We start from the raw sequence: 14,356 nt of genomic DNA, 5'->3' as shown, positions 1-14,356 counted from the left end.
GCTGGCAGGCTCCCTGTCCCTGCGGCTGGGCCCCTCCAGCTCTGCAGAGGGGCACCCCCTCCAGAACCCTGGGGAGGCCCCACCTCCCAGCCCCAGGGGCTCCCAGCCTGGGCGTGTGCTCTGCTCTCTGCCCTCCAACCCACCCGCGACTTGGGATCACCAAGGGGTTGGCAGCCCCCCGCACCCATGACTGCTTTTAGGGCCCTCTGTCCCTGCGGACTGTCTGGGGAAGCACCTCCCTGTGGCCCCCAGCCCCCAAGGCCCACAGGCACCCTCACCACTCTGAGCTGAACGGGTCCCCACGGTCCCACGGCCCCAAGCTCGGGGCGCCAGGACTCCCTGTCCGACGGGCGCAGTGAGTCTGCAGCACAGGCACTGGCTCCCCAGGTCCCCGGTGGGAGCTGGAGAAGCAGCTGGCCGCGATGAGCTCGCGGTTCCGTCAGCGCGTCCTCTTTGACCTCTTCGTCTGGAATGACGACCAGAACTCCAGCCAGCGCATCATCTATGTATGAGCTGCACGGGGGAGCAGGGGGCAGGGGTGGAGAATGGGGTAGGCCGGGGTCCTGGGTGGCCGGGAGGCCAGGAGTGGGGGTACCAAGGTAGGCTGGGGGCCGGGGTCCAGGCACCAGTACCTGGCTGGGGGCGCTCACACTGCAGTAGGGAGACAGCCAGGGCTGCCGGCAGAGGGGTGAGCCCTGGTAGTGCTCCCAGGGCCCTGCCCTTGTCCATATCCTTGGGCTGCGGGACTGGTGACCAAGGAGCCAGAGCCTGATCAGAGGGGTGGCCCATGTGCTGAGCTGGTGCTCAGGGTCATGTGTCTAGGTCTTTGGCGCCAGGGCAGGAAGGCTGACCCCAAAGCCGGATGTGCTGCCGCCGGTCACAGCTAGACAGCCGCACCACTGTGGCCAGCCCTGCAGGGGTCACCCGCCGCAGGCAGCCCCGAGGCCCTGTGCCCCTTGCTCATAGAGCAGGCTGGGCACCTGGGTGCCTGCACACATTCTAGCACCGCCCTATTCCCACTGCACATGGCACGGAGGGAGGGGAGAGGGCTGCTGCCTGCTCCAACCAGGCCGTGGGGACCCTGGCTCTGTGCCCAGGTTCACATCTATGTCTGTACTTACAGGTAGTCCAGCCCACCCTGGGCATGCCGTCCTGCAAGTACTATTTGAAGGATGGCACCAACCGGAAGGTGAGTCAGGGGCAGGGCCCCTGGCCCCCACTGCACCTTCCTGCCTACCCCCTCCACCTTGGGCACCCTCGTCACTTCAGGGCCCTCTTGCGGCTCAGCTCCCCTGTGTGTCTGCTTGACCCCAGCCCCCACAGCTAGCCTTTGCGAGCGCCTGCATGGGTCAAGTGCATCGAGGACAGGGACAAGCTGTGACCTCTGTCAGGCTCAGGATCAGCTCGGCTCAGCCCGGCAGTGCCAAGGGGCACACCTGCAACCCCATCCTGCAGATGCAGGACTGATGTGCACACCACTGGTTCCTGCACAGGGCCTGCAGAGCGCCACCCAGCAGCCCAGCCACAAGCCCTTACTCATTCCCCTCCTGCACTGAGAGGAGGGGACTGAGGCGAGGCAGGGGCCAGGGCCAGCCTGGGCACAGGGAGCTGAGGTATGGCAGGCCTCCTGTGGGCTGGAGGCAGGCTCTGAGCTGGGCTCCGAGGGATGGGTCCAGCCAGGAGGGAAGACAAGCACAGCCCGAGACAGAGCTGTGGGATGGGGCAGCGGGGCCAGGAGGACTAAACCAAGGAGCCCAGCACAGAGCAGAGGGGCTGGAGGCCTGGCAGGCCTTGCCTTGCCTGGCAGCCATGGGTCAGACCAGGCACTATGGCCCAGCTGGCCTGGGGTCACTGGCTCAGCCTGATGCCAAATAATCTGAGGGGGAGCCTGCCTGCAATGAGGAAAGCCCCTCCCGGATGGGGTGGGGTGACAAAGAAGGCAGGTCCGGGAGAAGGATACGTCCTCAGGACCCAATTCCTGAGCCTTGGTCCGAGGGCAGCCCACTTTTAACCTGGCAGGATGGCTCTGGACCAGCCCCACACCTTTACTGAGCACCAGCTGTGCGCCCAGCACCGTCTCTGCAGCCACTCAGCCCAGCAGAATAGGCAACGCAGGGAGCTCAGGCCTGTCTGGGTGTGGCCGCAGCCAGCAGCCCAGCACTCAGGTCTGCGGAGGCAGCGTGGTCCACCATGGGGCTCAGAGCCCTCCAGCGAGCAGCCTTGACTTGACAGGGGGTGTGTGGCAGCTGAGGACCCTGGCCTGGAGAGCGCAGCTGCCTGGAGGGCCCCGCCGCAGTGCTCAGGGGCCTGCTCACATACGCCCACCCCCACACCCCAGACAGCCCCACAGTGGCTAAGGCTGTTCCGCGTCCTTCCGTGCAGTTGCGGGCCGCCTACCAGCAGTTCATGGTTTCAGTGGCCACGCTGCTGCGGGAGGACATGAACCTCCCCAAGAACAGCCACCTGGTGCAGAATGACGTGGCACAGGTGCTGGAGCTGGAGATGCAGCTGGCAAACGCGAGGCCACTGCTGTGGGCAGGGCAGGGTGGGAACCTGGGCCCCCGGCACTCCACCCCGCTGTGGCCACCAGCCTGGTGCAGGCCGCAGTCCCACGGGAGGAGAGGCGTGACGTCACCACCCTGTACTACCAGATGGACCTGGGGCAGCTCTAGAACAAGTTTGGCCTGAAGGTGAGGCCCCAGCTGCCTATCGGGGCCTGGCCCCTGCCTGAGGGGCTCCTGGCCCCCTGCTCCCCACTGGCCAGGCCTCATGCTTACAGGCTGGACCGAGGGCAGGCGTGGGGGAGCCTGTCTTCAGGCCACCCGACCCACACTCACCCAGCCAGCTCTGACTGCCTTGAGCAGCCCGGCTTCCCCAGGGGCCTCCGACCCCAGGAGCGCCACGAGTGTGGTTCTGGCCACAGTGGGGATGGACCCCCAGTCCCAGGTGGGGGCAGGGACCAAACACTCCGACCTCCTGACAGAAAACGAAAGTGTCTGGAGCCACAGAACAAAACAGGAAAATAGGAGGCCACCACCCAGGGCTCACGGAACCCAGTGTTCTCAAAGGCCCCGGGGCCTCTGAACCCACTCTTCCTTTCTGCTGGCTCCCAGGGTGGCCCACTGTGACACCCTTCCCTCAACAGTGCCCAGCAGCCAACCCGCACCGGCAGGCCCTCCTTGGGCCAGGCCCCGCTCTGGCACTGGCTGCGTCAGTGAGCGGGTGGCCCAAGGCAGCTGGGGTGGGGGGCTGCCCCAGAGGCTGAGGCAGAGGGAGACTGGGAGGGGGCCGAGCAGGGGGACCTGGGCCACGCAGGGCACATGCTGGCCACTCAAAGGATCAGCGAGGACCCAGTCCCGAGGGCAGAGGCCGCCAGACAGCCGGGGGGGACAAGGCTGGGGACAAAGTGGGTTGTGCATGTCCCCCACCGGGGGCCCCGGGTGACACTGCATGAGGGGCTTGAGGCACAGACAGGACAGGACTTGGCTCACATTCAAGCGGACGGGCTGTGGGGACCAAGGGCAAGAAGCAGGGAAGCTTGCCCGGAGGCTGGTGGTGGCGTGGCGCAGGTGGTGGTGAAGCCATGGGTTTGGAAGGCAGAGCCAAGAGGATTTGGCTAACTATGGGAGGTGAGAGGGCACTGCAGATCCTGCCGGTGCCAGGCAGAGTGTGGGGGCTTGTGGGGGAGCATCCGGGAGCCCAGCTGCGCGGCATTTGTCGCCAGTGCTCACCCACCCGCAGCCGTTACTCAGCTCAAGACTGAAGCCACTGCCGACACACCAGCGGCCCTCAACCCCTTTGCATACCCGGCAGCTGCCCCCACCCCCGACTTGGCCCCCAGCGGGGCACTCACTTGCCTGGGCTCCCAGTGCTCTGGCTTCTCACTGGCACACATGCCCCCCTGGGGCTACCGAGTGACCCGTCACTCATCCTGATGGCCACATACTAAGAGCACACAGCAGTTTGCACTCCGTACGACCCCCTGTTGGACAGCTGGGTCATTTCCCATCTGGACTTTTCTGAGCAATGTTGCTGTGCTCATTTGTGAGCGGGTCTTCAGTGCGTGCTGTCAAGCGTACACCTGGGAATTAACGTGGTCAACCTAACAGATGATGCCACGCCTCCCCCAAGTCATTGTAGAGCTTGACCCCCAACAGCAGCGTGAGCCGTCCGCCCTGTGCCAGAGGGGTGCATCTCCTCTCGGCCATGCGCCTTTGTGCTGTGCGGTCTCACCCGGCAGAACGTGGCCTTCCCTGATGGCCAGCACAGCACTACTTCAAGCTGACTGCCAGCGCTGGCCCTCCCTGAGGTGCCTCGCCCGTCTGTTCTATTGGGCCACCTGCCTTCTTTGTATATGCTGACCCCTTGGCCGGGTCATGTGCAGTGACTGTCCTCTCCACCAGGCAGCTGCTTCTTTACTCTAAGATGGTCCTTCTTTTCCCAAAGGTTTATAAATAGTCCTATTTATCAACTTACCAAAGACATGACAATCTTTTCGTTGTGGCTGGTGCCCTCCCCGCTCTGCTTACCAGGTCTTCACCTGCCCCAGAGTTGACTGAAAATCCACCTTGAGTTCATTACATGGGGAGCAACGTAGGGATCGCTCCATTTCTTCCCTATGGACGTCTAGGCAACCTAGCGACCCGTACTGAAGACCCCCCTAGCCACTTCTCCACGCCTTTGTTAGAATCAAGGGGGTACACATACATGTCCGTGTGTGGGCATGTGCCTTATGTGTGTGCATATGTGCATCCATGCACGTTTTGTGTGTGCATGAGTGTGCACCATGTCTGTGTGCACCTACATGTACATTTCTGAATTCTGCCCCATTGGCCTCTTTGCCTACATGCCAACCACCCCCTACCTCCAGAGCCACAGCTTTAGGGTAAGTTGGGTTGTCCCACAGAGGAAGTCCGACAAGTTTGTTCTCCAAGGTCATCTTGATTATTCTTGGTCGTTTGCGATTTCGTACAAAACTCAGGGTCATCTCACCAGTTTCACAAAGCACCCTGCAGGGATTTCCACAGGGATCATTCTGGACCTAAGCACCAATCTGGGGGTGATCAACATCCTTACAATCTTTCATTACATCTAGTCCTGTGTTTTTTTAATACTACTGTGAATGTGGATCATTTTGTAATTTATCTTCTTATTCTTTGATGCTCACATACAGAAATGCTGACCTTGTATAACAGCAAGTTTACTCCATGTATGTGTTCATTCTAACCCTTTATCTGTAGGTCCTCTCAGATTTTATGCACACAAATCACATCCTGTGTGAAAAATAAGTATTATTTCTTCCCTCTCAGAGGGCGCTTACCGGTTTTACTTCGCTTACTCATCTCATTGAACTGGTGCAGACGTCCAGCACACTGCTGAAGTCAGGACACCAGCCATCTTGCTCCCCTCCTGACCTCAGAAGAAAAGCTTGCAGCACCTCACCGACCATTTTGGTGCAGGCTTTTCTTGCTACCGTTGCTATGCAATACCCTTCATCCGGCTATGGAATTTATCTTCTACGTCTAGTCCACTAAAAGTTTTTTTATCATGAATAGATGGCAAATTGTATTAAACGCCTTTGCACATACGTTGAAACAATCATGCGCTTTTCCTCCTTTATCAGTTCTCAGTGGTAATCATACCGATTTAATTCTCAAATGTTAAACCAAATTTTAATTGCTTGCGTGAATCTAATTTGTCTGTGATGTGTTACCCATTTTCTGTAGGTACGCATGAATTCTAATTGCTGCTACTTTGCTTAGAGTCTTTGTACCTGTGATCATAAAGGATACTTCCTTTTCTTGTAACATCCTTGTTTTGGTATTAAAATTCTTCTTGACCTCAGAAATCAAGCTAAGTTTTCTCGGGAACGCTTGGTAAGATTCACAGTACGGCCTCCTTCAGCGTCAGGTAGTAGCCCCTAGAAAAGCCAGATGGGCCTGGAAACGGCCATGTGGGAGCAGTTCACAGTTAAACACTCATTTTGCTACATACAAGACTTTATGTTTCCTATCTCATTTGTGGTTTTTGCTGCATTGTGCTTTTCCATCATGTTTCAGTTTTTCCGACGTAATTGGCACAATCTCCGATCTTCCACAGTCTTCGGGCTCGGGGTGACGTCACCCACCTTTGTCCAGATTCTGACGCTCTGTGCCCATCCTCCTGAATAGGCTGCAGGGGCCTGGGTTTCTTAGAAACTGCCCAGGAACTGTGTTACCTGTCTCTCCCCTCGTCCTCTCCACTCTCTCCTTCCCCAGGGATTTAACTGGGCTCTCTTCACACAATCTGTGCTGTCCTCTGTCAGAATCAAGCTCCCGGCAGATGAGGAAGTGGGGGTCTGCAGCATTCCCTACCTCCAGAACCTGGAACACATCATCAGTGTCTCCTCAGCCAGGTGAGGCCCAGGGACAGTCCCGAGAGGCCTTGGCCTCTGCACCTCTGCGCCTCTTCTCTGGAGAGGACCCTGCAAGCACTGACTCTGAGGTGTGAGGGACACAGGCAGGTTAAGTGTTAGCAACCAGGGGGTCTCCCACCGGAGGCATCTCAAGCCTCTGATGGCAGACAGGCTGCATCTGGGGGCAGTCCTTGAGGTTTCCTCCACTGCCTTGAATTCCCTGCTGGGGGCAGAAACTACTGGCCAGGGATGCATAAGCCATATCCCCTCCCCAGGAAAACCCCCTGCTCACCTGTCCTCCCTTCCCCCACCACAGAGCCATGCAGAACTACCTGGTCTGGCACCTGGTGCTGGATCGCATTAGCGGCCTGGGCCAGCGATTCAAGGATGCACGTGCAAACCACCGCAGGGTGAGTGACCTTTACTCTGTTTATGACACTGGGCATCTGCTGTGGGCCAAGCACTGAGGTCCGCACCAGGGTCGGAGCCAGGGGCCAGGCCGGCGAGGCACCTGCCCCCTTGGAGTAGGTGGACAAAAGGCAATCAACAAACCAGAGATCTGCTCTTGCAAAACCAACAAGCAGGATTGTGAGGGCAACAGCTGGGGGCAGGGAGGCCTCTGTGCAGGTGACACCAGAGACTTAAGGCAGGAGTGACACAGACATGAAGACACTGAGGACGGACTCAGAGGGAACAGACCCAGCTAGGGCAGAGGTCCTGGGGCCACATGGGGGAAGGAGAAAGGCGAGGTCAGGGAGGGAGGCAGGGGACGGCAGCATGGGGCAGAGCTGCAGGAGGATCCCCCTGCATGAGAGCTGCAGAGGCCTGAAGAGCAGGACCCACTTGGGTGGTCATTCTGGCTGCTGGGGGGACAGCCAGAGTCAGGGCAGGTGTCCATCCAGGTGGGGGTGAGCAGCAGAGGGGGTGCTGGCGTCTGTCAGTCAAGGTGCAGGTGGGGGTGAGGGGCGCAGAGTCAGGGCGCTCCGAGCTGCTCCGCCAGGGCAGTGGGAGGGGTGGGGAAGGGCAGTGGCTGTGCAGGGAGGGGCGGCGGGTTGGGACAGTCGGCATTCCTACCTGGCTTGTCCCACAGGACGTTGGCCAGCATCTGGGAGGGAGCAGTGTCCCAGAGCTCCAAGGAGAAAGGGTCATACTGGCCTCTCAGGGGCCAAACACCCCAAAGCCCAGGAAGATGTGGTGGGATGCTGGGCAGATTTGGGGCCAGGAATCCTATGGGGACACATTTCCACCTTGTGCCCCTGCATCCGTAGGGACAGGTCAGCAGGCACACCCATCACCACTTAGGTGACAGCAACACTGGGCTGGAGAGCTGGTGGCTCTCAGCCGAGCAGGACACGGTCCCAGGGCCTGCTCCTGGGTCAAGCTCGGCCTGGGCTTGGGGATGGGGTCCAGCCAAACAGCCGGCCAGGGTGGCGAGGGCTGGGACAAGGAGCTTGGGGCCAAGCTTGTCCCCCCATCCCCAAGGGGAAAGACCAACTCCCAGCCTGGGTCAGGGAGCCCTCCCAGGAACACACACTCAGTGGTGCCCACACTCACAGCCAGCGTGCAAAGGGGGTCTGAGCTCCCTGTGTCCCCACGGGCCCCTGGGCACCCTGAGGCAAAGGACGGGGAGTGGGCATCAGTAATGCACTGGGACAGTGAGTGTGTGGGGGCCACCAGGCGCTGTATGGCACAACGGTGGAGAAGGTGCGCTGGTGGGAGTGCGTCAGCTACGTCAACAGCAACATGGAGAGTGCTGTGGGCTCCCTGTAGGTGAAGGTGGCCTTCTCCAGAGACAGCAAGAGTGTGGTGGGTGCTCTTCCCAGGCCAGCCTGTGCCGGGCCCAGCACCCCTGCAGGGACAGGGGGGAGGAGCAGGTCACATCACCAACCCCTGGATGGACACTCCCTGCCAGGGGCCCAGCTGCCCCCGGCCACAGGTGCCTGTTTGGTGCCAGGGGAGCCTCAGCTGCCCCACTCTGCTCCCAGTGGCCACCACCCTGGCCCAGCACCCTGCAGGCCCATTTTGGAAGGGGGTACAAGGCCTACAAGTTGTGCCTCCAGGGGGCTACCCTCAGCCCCGGGCCCCCAGCCTACTGCAGTCGCAGCAGTCCAAGGCCAGGGTTAGGGCTTAGGCCCAGAGTCCTGCAGAGGCCATGGTGCTGAGGGTGACCCTGTGCACCCCCAGGTCAGAGAGCTCACCGACAGGGTGCTGTGGCGTTCATGGAGAGTCTGGGCGAGCTGGACTGGGTGCACGAAGAGTCTAAGAAAGTGGCCCAAGAGAAGGTGGGTGGGCGGGCGCTGGGGCGCTGCGGCCAGCATGGGAGGGCAGTCCCAGGGCTGTGGGCACGAGGGCCCCCCTCACGCCCACTTTAGAGAGGTCACTGGGGCTGGGTTGGCTCTCTAGGAAGGGGCAGTGGGCAGAGGCAGCACAGGATGCGAGCCCGGGAGCGCCCAAGAGACCCCGGCGAGGGTGGGGGGCAAGCACGGCAGTGGGGGCGGGGCCCCTCTGGGCCCTCACAGCAGACCCGTCTGTCCAGGGCCAAGGGCAGCCTTGGGCTGGGCCTGCGCTGTCTATCCCGGCGAACCTCCCCAGAGCTGGCAGGGAGGGCCAAGCCCCGAGCCCCTCAACCCCATGGCAGGGAGGCAGCGTAGATGCCCCCTCTCCTCCCCAGGCCGTGGGCATCCGGGAGCAGACCGGCCACCCCAACTACATTCTGGAGGAGAACAAGCACCTGGGCGAGGAGCATTCCACCGTGTGCCCCACCCCATCCAGGGCGCCCTCAAGAGCCCCCCTGTCCCCTCCCCACAGACCGTGGCCCTGGATTACCTGGGGCATGGGGTGCTCTGTCGCCAGCTCCCCATGTGCCGGGGGGGCTCCACCCCACCCTCTGCTACCCACGTGGAAGCTGAGGCCAGGAGAGACACAGAGCCAGGGCCGGACCCCCAGCCCCCTGCACCCCCAGAGCCCGCTGGCCCCAGGCTGCACTGCCCAGCTCGTCCTGAGGCGGCCAGGTCCCAGCCGCCCTTGACCCGCCCTGGCCCCGGCCCCAGCCCTGGAGGACCCCTCGGCACACCAGGCAGCAACCACCCCTCCCCTGCAGCTCAACCTTTTGGAGGACCAGCACTTTGAGAACAGGCTTCAGAACCTCGCAGCCAGTGCCCACCGGAGCCCCAAGAGGCTGTGAGAGAAGGCGGATCGGAACCTGTGAGTGGGGCGGGGCAGCAGGCCAGGCGCTGGGCTTCATGTGGGCCCAGACTCTGCCTGGCTATCACTGAGCTGCTGTGGCACCCATGGGCCCTCAGGTGGGCTCTGGTCCACCGGGTGCAGGGCCTGGAGGGAGGGCCCCAGAGCCGCAGGCTCCCCGTCACCAGCTTGTTTATCACACTGGATCATTGGGGCAGCTGTGGTGAATGCGTTCTACTCCCCAAACCAAAACCAGATTGGTAGGTTCAAGCACCCCCTGCGCCCCAACCCCAGAGAACATGCAACCAGCAGCCCCATCCCTCCCTCAGGGGCAGCCAGCCTGACCTCCAGAAGGGAGCAAGTACTGCCTGTCCCACTTGTAGGCCTCACCCACCGGCCCTGTGAGGGGCAGCCTGCTGGGTCCCTGAGGAGGGCGTTGGGCGGAGGCAGGGGGCAGCGAGGGCTCTCCCCAAAGGCAGCCCAGTGGGCCTCGTCTGCTGCACACGGGATCTGGGACCTTGGGAGCCCGGGCCTTTCCTCCTGACAAGAGGGAGTGTGGCATGAGAAGTGGCAGAGCCCCGCACAGGCCCCTCGTGGCCCCACAGTGTTCCCTGCTGGGATCCTGCAGCCCCCTTTCTTCAGCAAGGAGCAGCCGCAGGCCCTGAGTTTCGGGGGCATCGGTATGGTGATCAGGCACGAGATCACCCACGGCTTCGATGACGATGGTAGAGGGGCTGCCTGGAGGGCCAGAGCCTCATCTCCAGGTCACACCCGCCCCTCCCCTCCCTCCCCTCCACCCTCCCCTTCCACCCCCTCCCTGCTGGAGAGCATAACAGGGGACTGAGGGCAAGTCAGCCAGGGGCTTGGAGCTGTTCCTGCAACTCCTCCGTGATTCAGGTGGGCGTGTGAGGCCCAAGGCAGGGAAGGGCTTGCCAGGCGCCCTGGGGAGCTTCAGAGGCAGAGGACACAAGGGCTCCAGCCCAGTCCTAACACGGCCCTATTAACTGGCCGCCCCCTCCCCCGCTGGTGGAACGGGAATAGCCACAGGCTCCGTGTCGCTCTGGGGCAGCCAGCGTCCTCGTGGACACGCTGACCAGCACGGCCACCTCTGCTCTCAGGCGGGCCATCTGCCTGGTTCCAGCTGCCACAGGGGAGGCTGGTTTTCCCACAGGCAGCCCCATGTCCCTAGGGACCATGTGCTCCCCTCATCCAGGGTTTAGAGAGTTTGAACATCACAGTAAGAGTCATTAGGCGACCGTGCCTCTGGGACCCTGGGACCCGAGACCCCGGGCCCTAGCCTTGGGATGGCGTGGAAGACCACCAAACTTCTCGCTCTCCCAGCCTGAGCCACTGTGGCAACATGCTGACCTCTCTGAGCCCTACCAGGGCCTGCTTTCTGCTCACAAACTGGAGCTCCTGGTACTGGGTTCCTGGGTGCACGTGCAGGGAGGCCTGGTGCTGGGGGGCAGCCTGCCTCTGCCCCCACCAGGCCGGAACTTCGACATGGACGGCAACATGCACGACTGGTGGAGCAAGCGCTCAGCCCGGCCCTTCCGGAGGCAGGCAGAGTGCATGACCTACCCATACGGGAACTACTCTTGGGACCTGGCGGAAAAGCAGACCGTGAGAGGCAGCACAGCCCCTGGCCCGTGGGAGGTCCAGGGAGGGGGCCCAGGCTGTCCTGCCAGCCCGTCTCTGATGTGCAGGTGAATGGATTCAGCACACTTGGGGAGAACATCGCAGACAATGGAGGGGTGCGGCAGGCATACAAGGTGCGTCCAACAGGGGCCCCTGGAGGAGGTAGGAGCCTGCCCCCTAACCAAGCCAAGGTGGATCCTGGACCCTTCTCCATCGGAGCTGGGAGACAGCAGTGCCCTGGGGGAGCCTGCCTGGCCCTGGGCGGATGGGTGCCACCGAGGCTGCTCTGCCCACATTTCCCCGGCCTCATTTGAGACCTCCACGCTCCGGGGAAGCCACTGTCCATCTCCAAGTAAGGTAGAAATGGCCACCACACACCTTCCAGCCTCAGCAGCACTGCTGCCCTGCGACCTCAGACTGGGCTTCAGGAGCACATCCTAGGCGGGCACTGCGCAGCCAGCTGCCTGGACAGGGTGTCCCCCAGAGCCCAGCCACTCTGGGCATTTGGATGGCCACTGAGTTGTTAAGGCAGTGAGCTTGTGTCCCTGGGAGTGCTCAAAGGGCCCTGAGCTACAGAAGCAGGACCCCCACCAGGGTAGGCCGAGGAACCAGACCTCCATTCTGCGCGGGTCTGAGGACTCCCAGTCCCAGCCAGCCTGTGCGGCCCTGGAGGGAGGGTAGGCCCTTAGGCCCCAGCGTCCGCCCGGCCCAGCACCTGTTTGATGCCTGCAGGCTTACCTCAAGTGGACAGCAGAAGGCGGCAAGGATCAGCAGCTGCCAGGACTGGAACTAACCTATGACCAGCTAGCTGTTCTTCATAAGCTGCGCCCAGGTCGGGTTGCAGATCCCCTCCCACCTGCCTCCACCTGCCTCCACGCTGGCGGGAACTCCCTCCCTGTGCACATCTTTGGAGGGCCTCTACTATGGGGAGCTCCAGGAGCACTGTGGGCAAGCAAGCTGGACAGAGCAGAAGGGACAGGCCAGGAGGCCTTCCTGGAGGAAGAGGATGGCAGGGATTTGAAGCTGGGGAATCATTCAGATGTAGCTGCAGAGGCAGGGGAGCTGGCCAGCCCCCTCCCCGACCCAAGAAGGGACAGTGGGACTGGCGGGGCTCCTTTGTGCCATCAAAAATGAGACCACTCTCCCATCCTGCTGCCCCAAGCCCGGCCAGATCTCTTCAGGACCCCCTTTCTCCTTGATCCCATCCCCAAGGCCCACCCCTCCCCCAGTCCCGCAGCCATGCCCGTGTTCCCACAGGTGTGGTGTGGATCCTACCAGCCTGAGTTCGCCATCCAGTCCATAAAGACTGATGTCCACTCCCCTCAAGTACAGGCAAGTGGCCCCCACCCCGCACACCCACACCTACCTCCTGGCACCACCCAGCTGGACGGCTCATCCCCTCCATCGCCCACAGGGTGCTGGGCTCACTGCAGAATCTGGCCGCCTTCTCAGATGCCTTTCATTGTGCCCCGGGCACCCCCATGCACCCACACCGGCGATGCCACATCTGGCAGCCGAGGCCAGGCCGTCCTGCCTGCATGGAGCCGGTGCAGCCGGCAGGGACCCATGTGCATCCTCCTCCTGGCCTGGAGTGCAGCCGCCACCCCGGACACAGTGGTGAGCACACCCCACCAGGTCCCCCCTCCGCGCCACCCTGGGTCTCAAGGCTGCCCCCTGGCACCCTGCAGACACGGTTAACTGGCTTCTACCTGCTGTCCAAAGACTGCCTTCATCAGATGTCCACGACCTTCAGGCCTGAACTAAGTAAACACTTCAGAGCAGTTGTGTGCCTTGTCTAAGAGGGCCTGGGCAGGCAGACAGGATGGCCACACCGAGGGTGAGCGCCCAGCTCTGTCTGCCACCAGACCACCTGGCTCTGCTTGGGCAAAACAGCAGCCAGCCAATGGGAAAGGGCGAGGCTCTCTGCGGAGGGAGCAGCGCCCCCACAAGTCTCCCCAGGAGGTTGGTGCTGGGGCCACAGCAGTGACCAGGGTACCCCCAGATGCTGGCCCTGGGGCCCACATGGGTGGGAGGGGCTGCCAACTGAGGAAGAGCTGGCTGAGCTCAGGAGGTGGGCGGAGGGGACAGTGGAGCCTCAGCCTAGAATCTGGGCACCACTCTGATGGGAAACCAGGAGGGGGCGCTGAACCACAAAGTGACACTGTCACCTGCCCTGAGTCTTTAAATGGCTAGAGAGGAGCTCTGGATCACCCGCAGGGTGGGGGTGGGGGAGGCAGGGAGGCCGGCCAGGAGGCCACTGTGGTCACCCAGGCCCCGGCCAGTGGGCATAGCGAGGGGCCGAGGTCATCTGAACCCACTCAGACCAAGAGCTCAACGGGGACAGGGCAGAGTTCTGCTCTGGGCCTCCTAGGTTTGAGGTCCCTGTTGTGCTCCTCAGGGAAGGTGTGGGGTGGGCGCTGGACATGAGCTAGACTCTCCCTGGCCAGGGTGCAAATGACAAGGACCCTCATTTCATGACATGAAGGCCCTTCCGGCAGAACAGCCCTCTCCCGTGGTCCACCAGGCACCAGCAGGAAGAGTGGAAACCACACCCTCCCTGGGCCAACTGGAAACTCAGTTAGCCACCAGCGGACCCCTGGGCCTGTCCCCAGACTCCTGACCCTCATGCCCCAGAGGCTTGAGGTCTCCAGGGAGGCCGCCGGAGCGAGGCCACCGCCCCCCGCTCCAGGGAAAGGGCCTGTCCTAGGGGATAAGATCAGCTGGCTGGCCCGGAGCAGACCAACAGCCATCGGGGTGGGGGCTGCCAAGGGCGCAGGGCTCAGAGCCAGTGAGGAGACGCAGGGGGCAAACCGCAGTTTAATGGTCTCTGCAGCCTGCAGGTCAGGCAGAGGTGAGCAGCTCAGCCCAGAGGTTCCGGGCAATTCTTCACATCCAACTCCCAGTGTGCCCAGGGCAGCTGGCACCTCCCGGACCTTCAGAGGCCTTCACCTCGCGTACGCCTCCTCATCACAGGAGGACAGCAGAAGGCCCATCAGACCAGCCATACTCCCGGGGGCCAAGAGCAGCCCGTCCCTCCCACCACAGTCCATGACCTGAAGAGAGGAAGGACCGTTCTGGGCATCCCACACAGCGACAGTCTGAGGTAACTGTCGCGGTGTGGTCCTAGCGGCCAACCTCTAG

The 14,356-nt window shown here is 62.1% G+C and overlaps 1 protein-coding gene across 1 annotated transcript in view; it reads left to right on the top strand.

Moving 5' to 3' along the window:
- MMEL1 (membrane metalloendopeptidase like 1) overlaps positions 1 to 13,014 on the top strand; it is a 28,927-nt gene extending 15,913 nt beyond the window's left edge. Inside the window, 19 exon segments of the mRNA XM_057501909.1 lie at positions 388 to 506; positions 1,124 to 1,189; positions 2,383 to 2,517; positions 2,601 to 2,690; positions 6,258 to 6,394; positions 6,711 to 6,804; positions 8,072 to 8,200; positions 8,579 to 8,600; positions 8,603 to 8,676; positions 9,066 to 9,146; positions 9,495 to 9,598; positions 9,779 to 9,837; positions 10,183 to 10,302; positions 11,067 to 11,200; positions 11,284 to 11,349; positions 11,948 to 12,022; positions 12,024 to 12,047; positions 12,473 to 12,539; positions 12,620 to 13,014. Coding sequence (XP_057357892.1) covers positions 388 to 506; positions 1,124 to 1,189; positions 2,383 to 2,517; positions 2,601 to 2,690; positions 6,258 to 6,394; positions 6,711 to 6,804; positions 8,072 to 8,200; positions 8,579 to 8,600; positions 8,603 to 8,676; positions 9,066 to 9,146; positions 9,495 to 9,598; positions 9,779 to 9,837; positions 10,183 to 10,302; positions 11,067 to 11,200; positions 11,284 to 11,349; positions 11,948 to 12,022; positions 12,024 to 12,047; positions 12,473 to 12,539; positions 12,620 to 13,014 — 1,991 coding nt within the window.
- The last annotated feature ends 1,342 nt before the right edge of the window (positions 13,015 to 14,356 follow it).

Source organism: Manis pentadactyla, chromosome 4 (assembly GCF_030020395.1).
Source record: "Manis pentadactyla isolate mManPen7 chromosome 4, mManPen7.hap1, whole genome shotgun sequence".
NCBI lineage: Eukaryota > Metazoa > Chordata > Mammalia > Pholidota > Manidae > Manis > Manis pentadactyla.
This window is presented reverse-complemented; position numbering and strand designations above follow the sequence as displayed.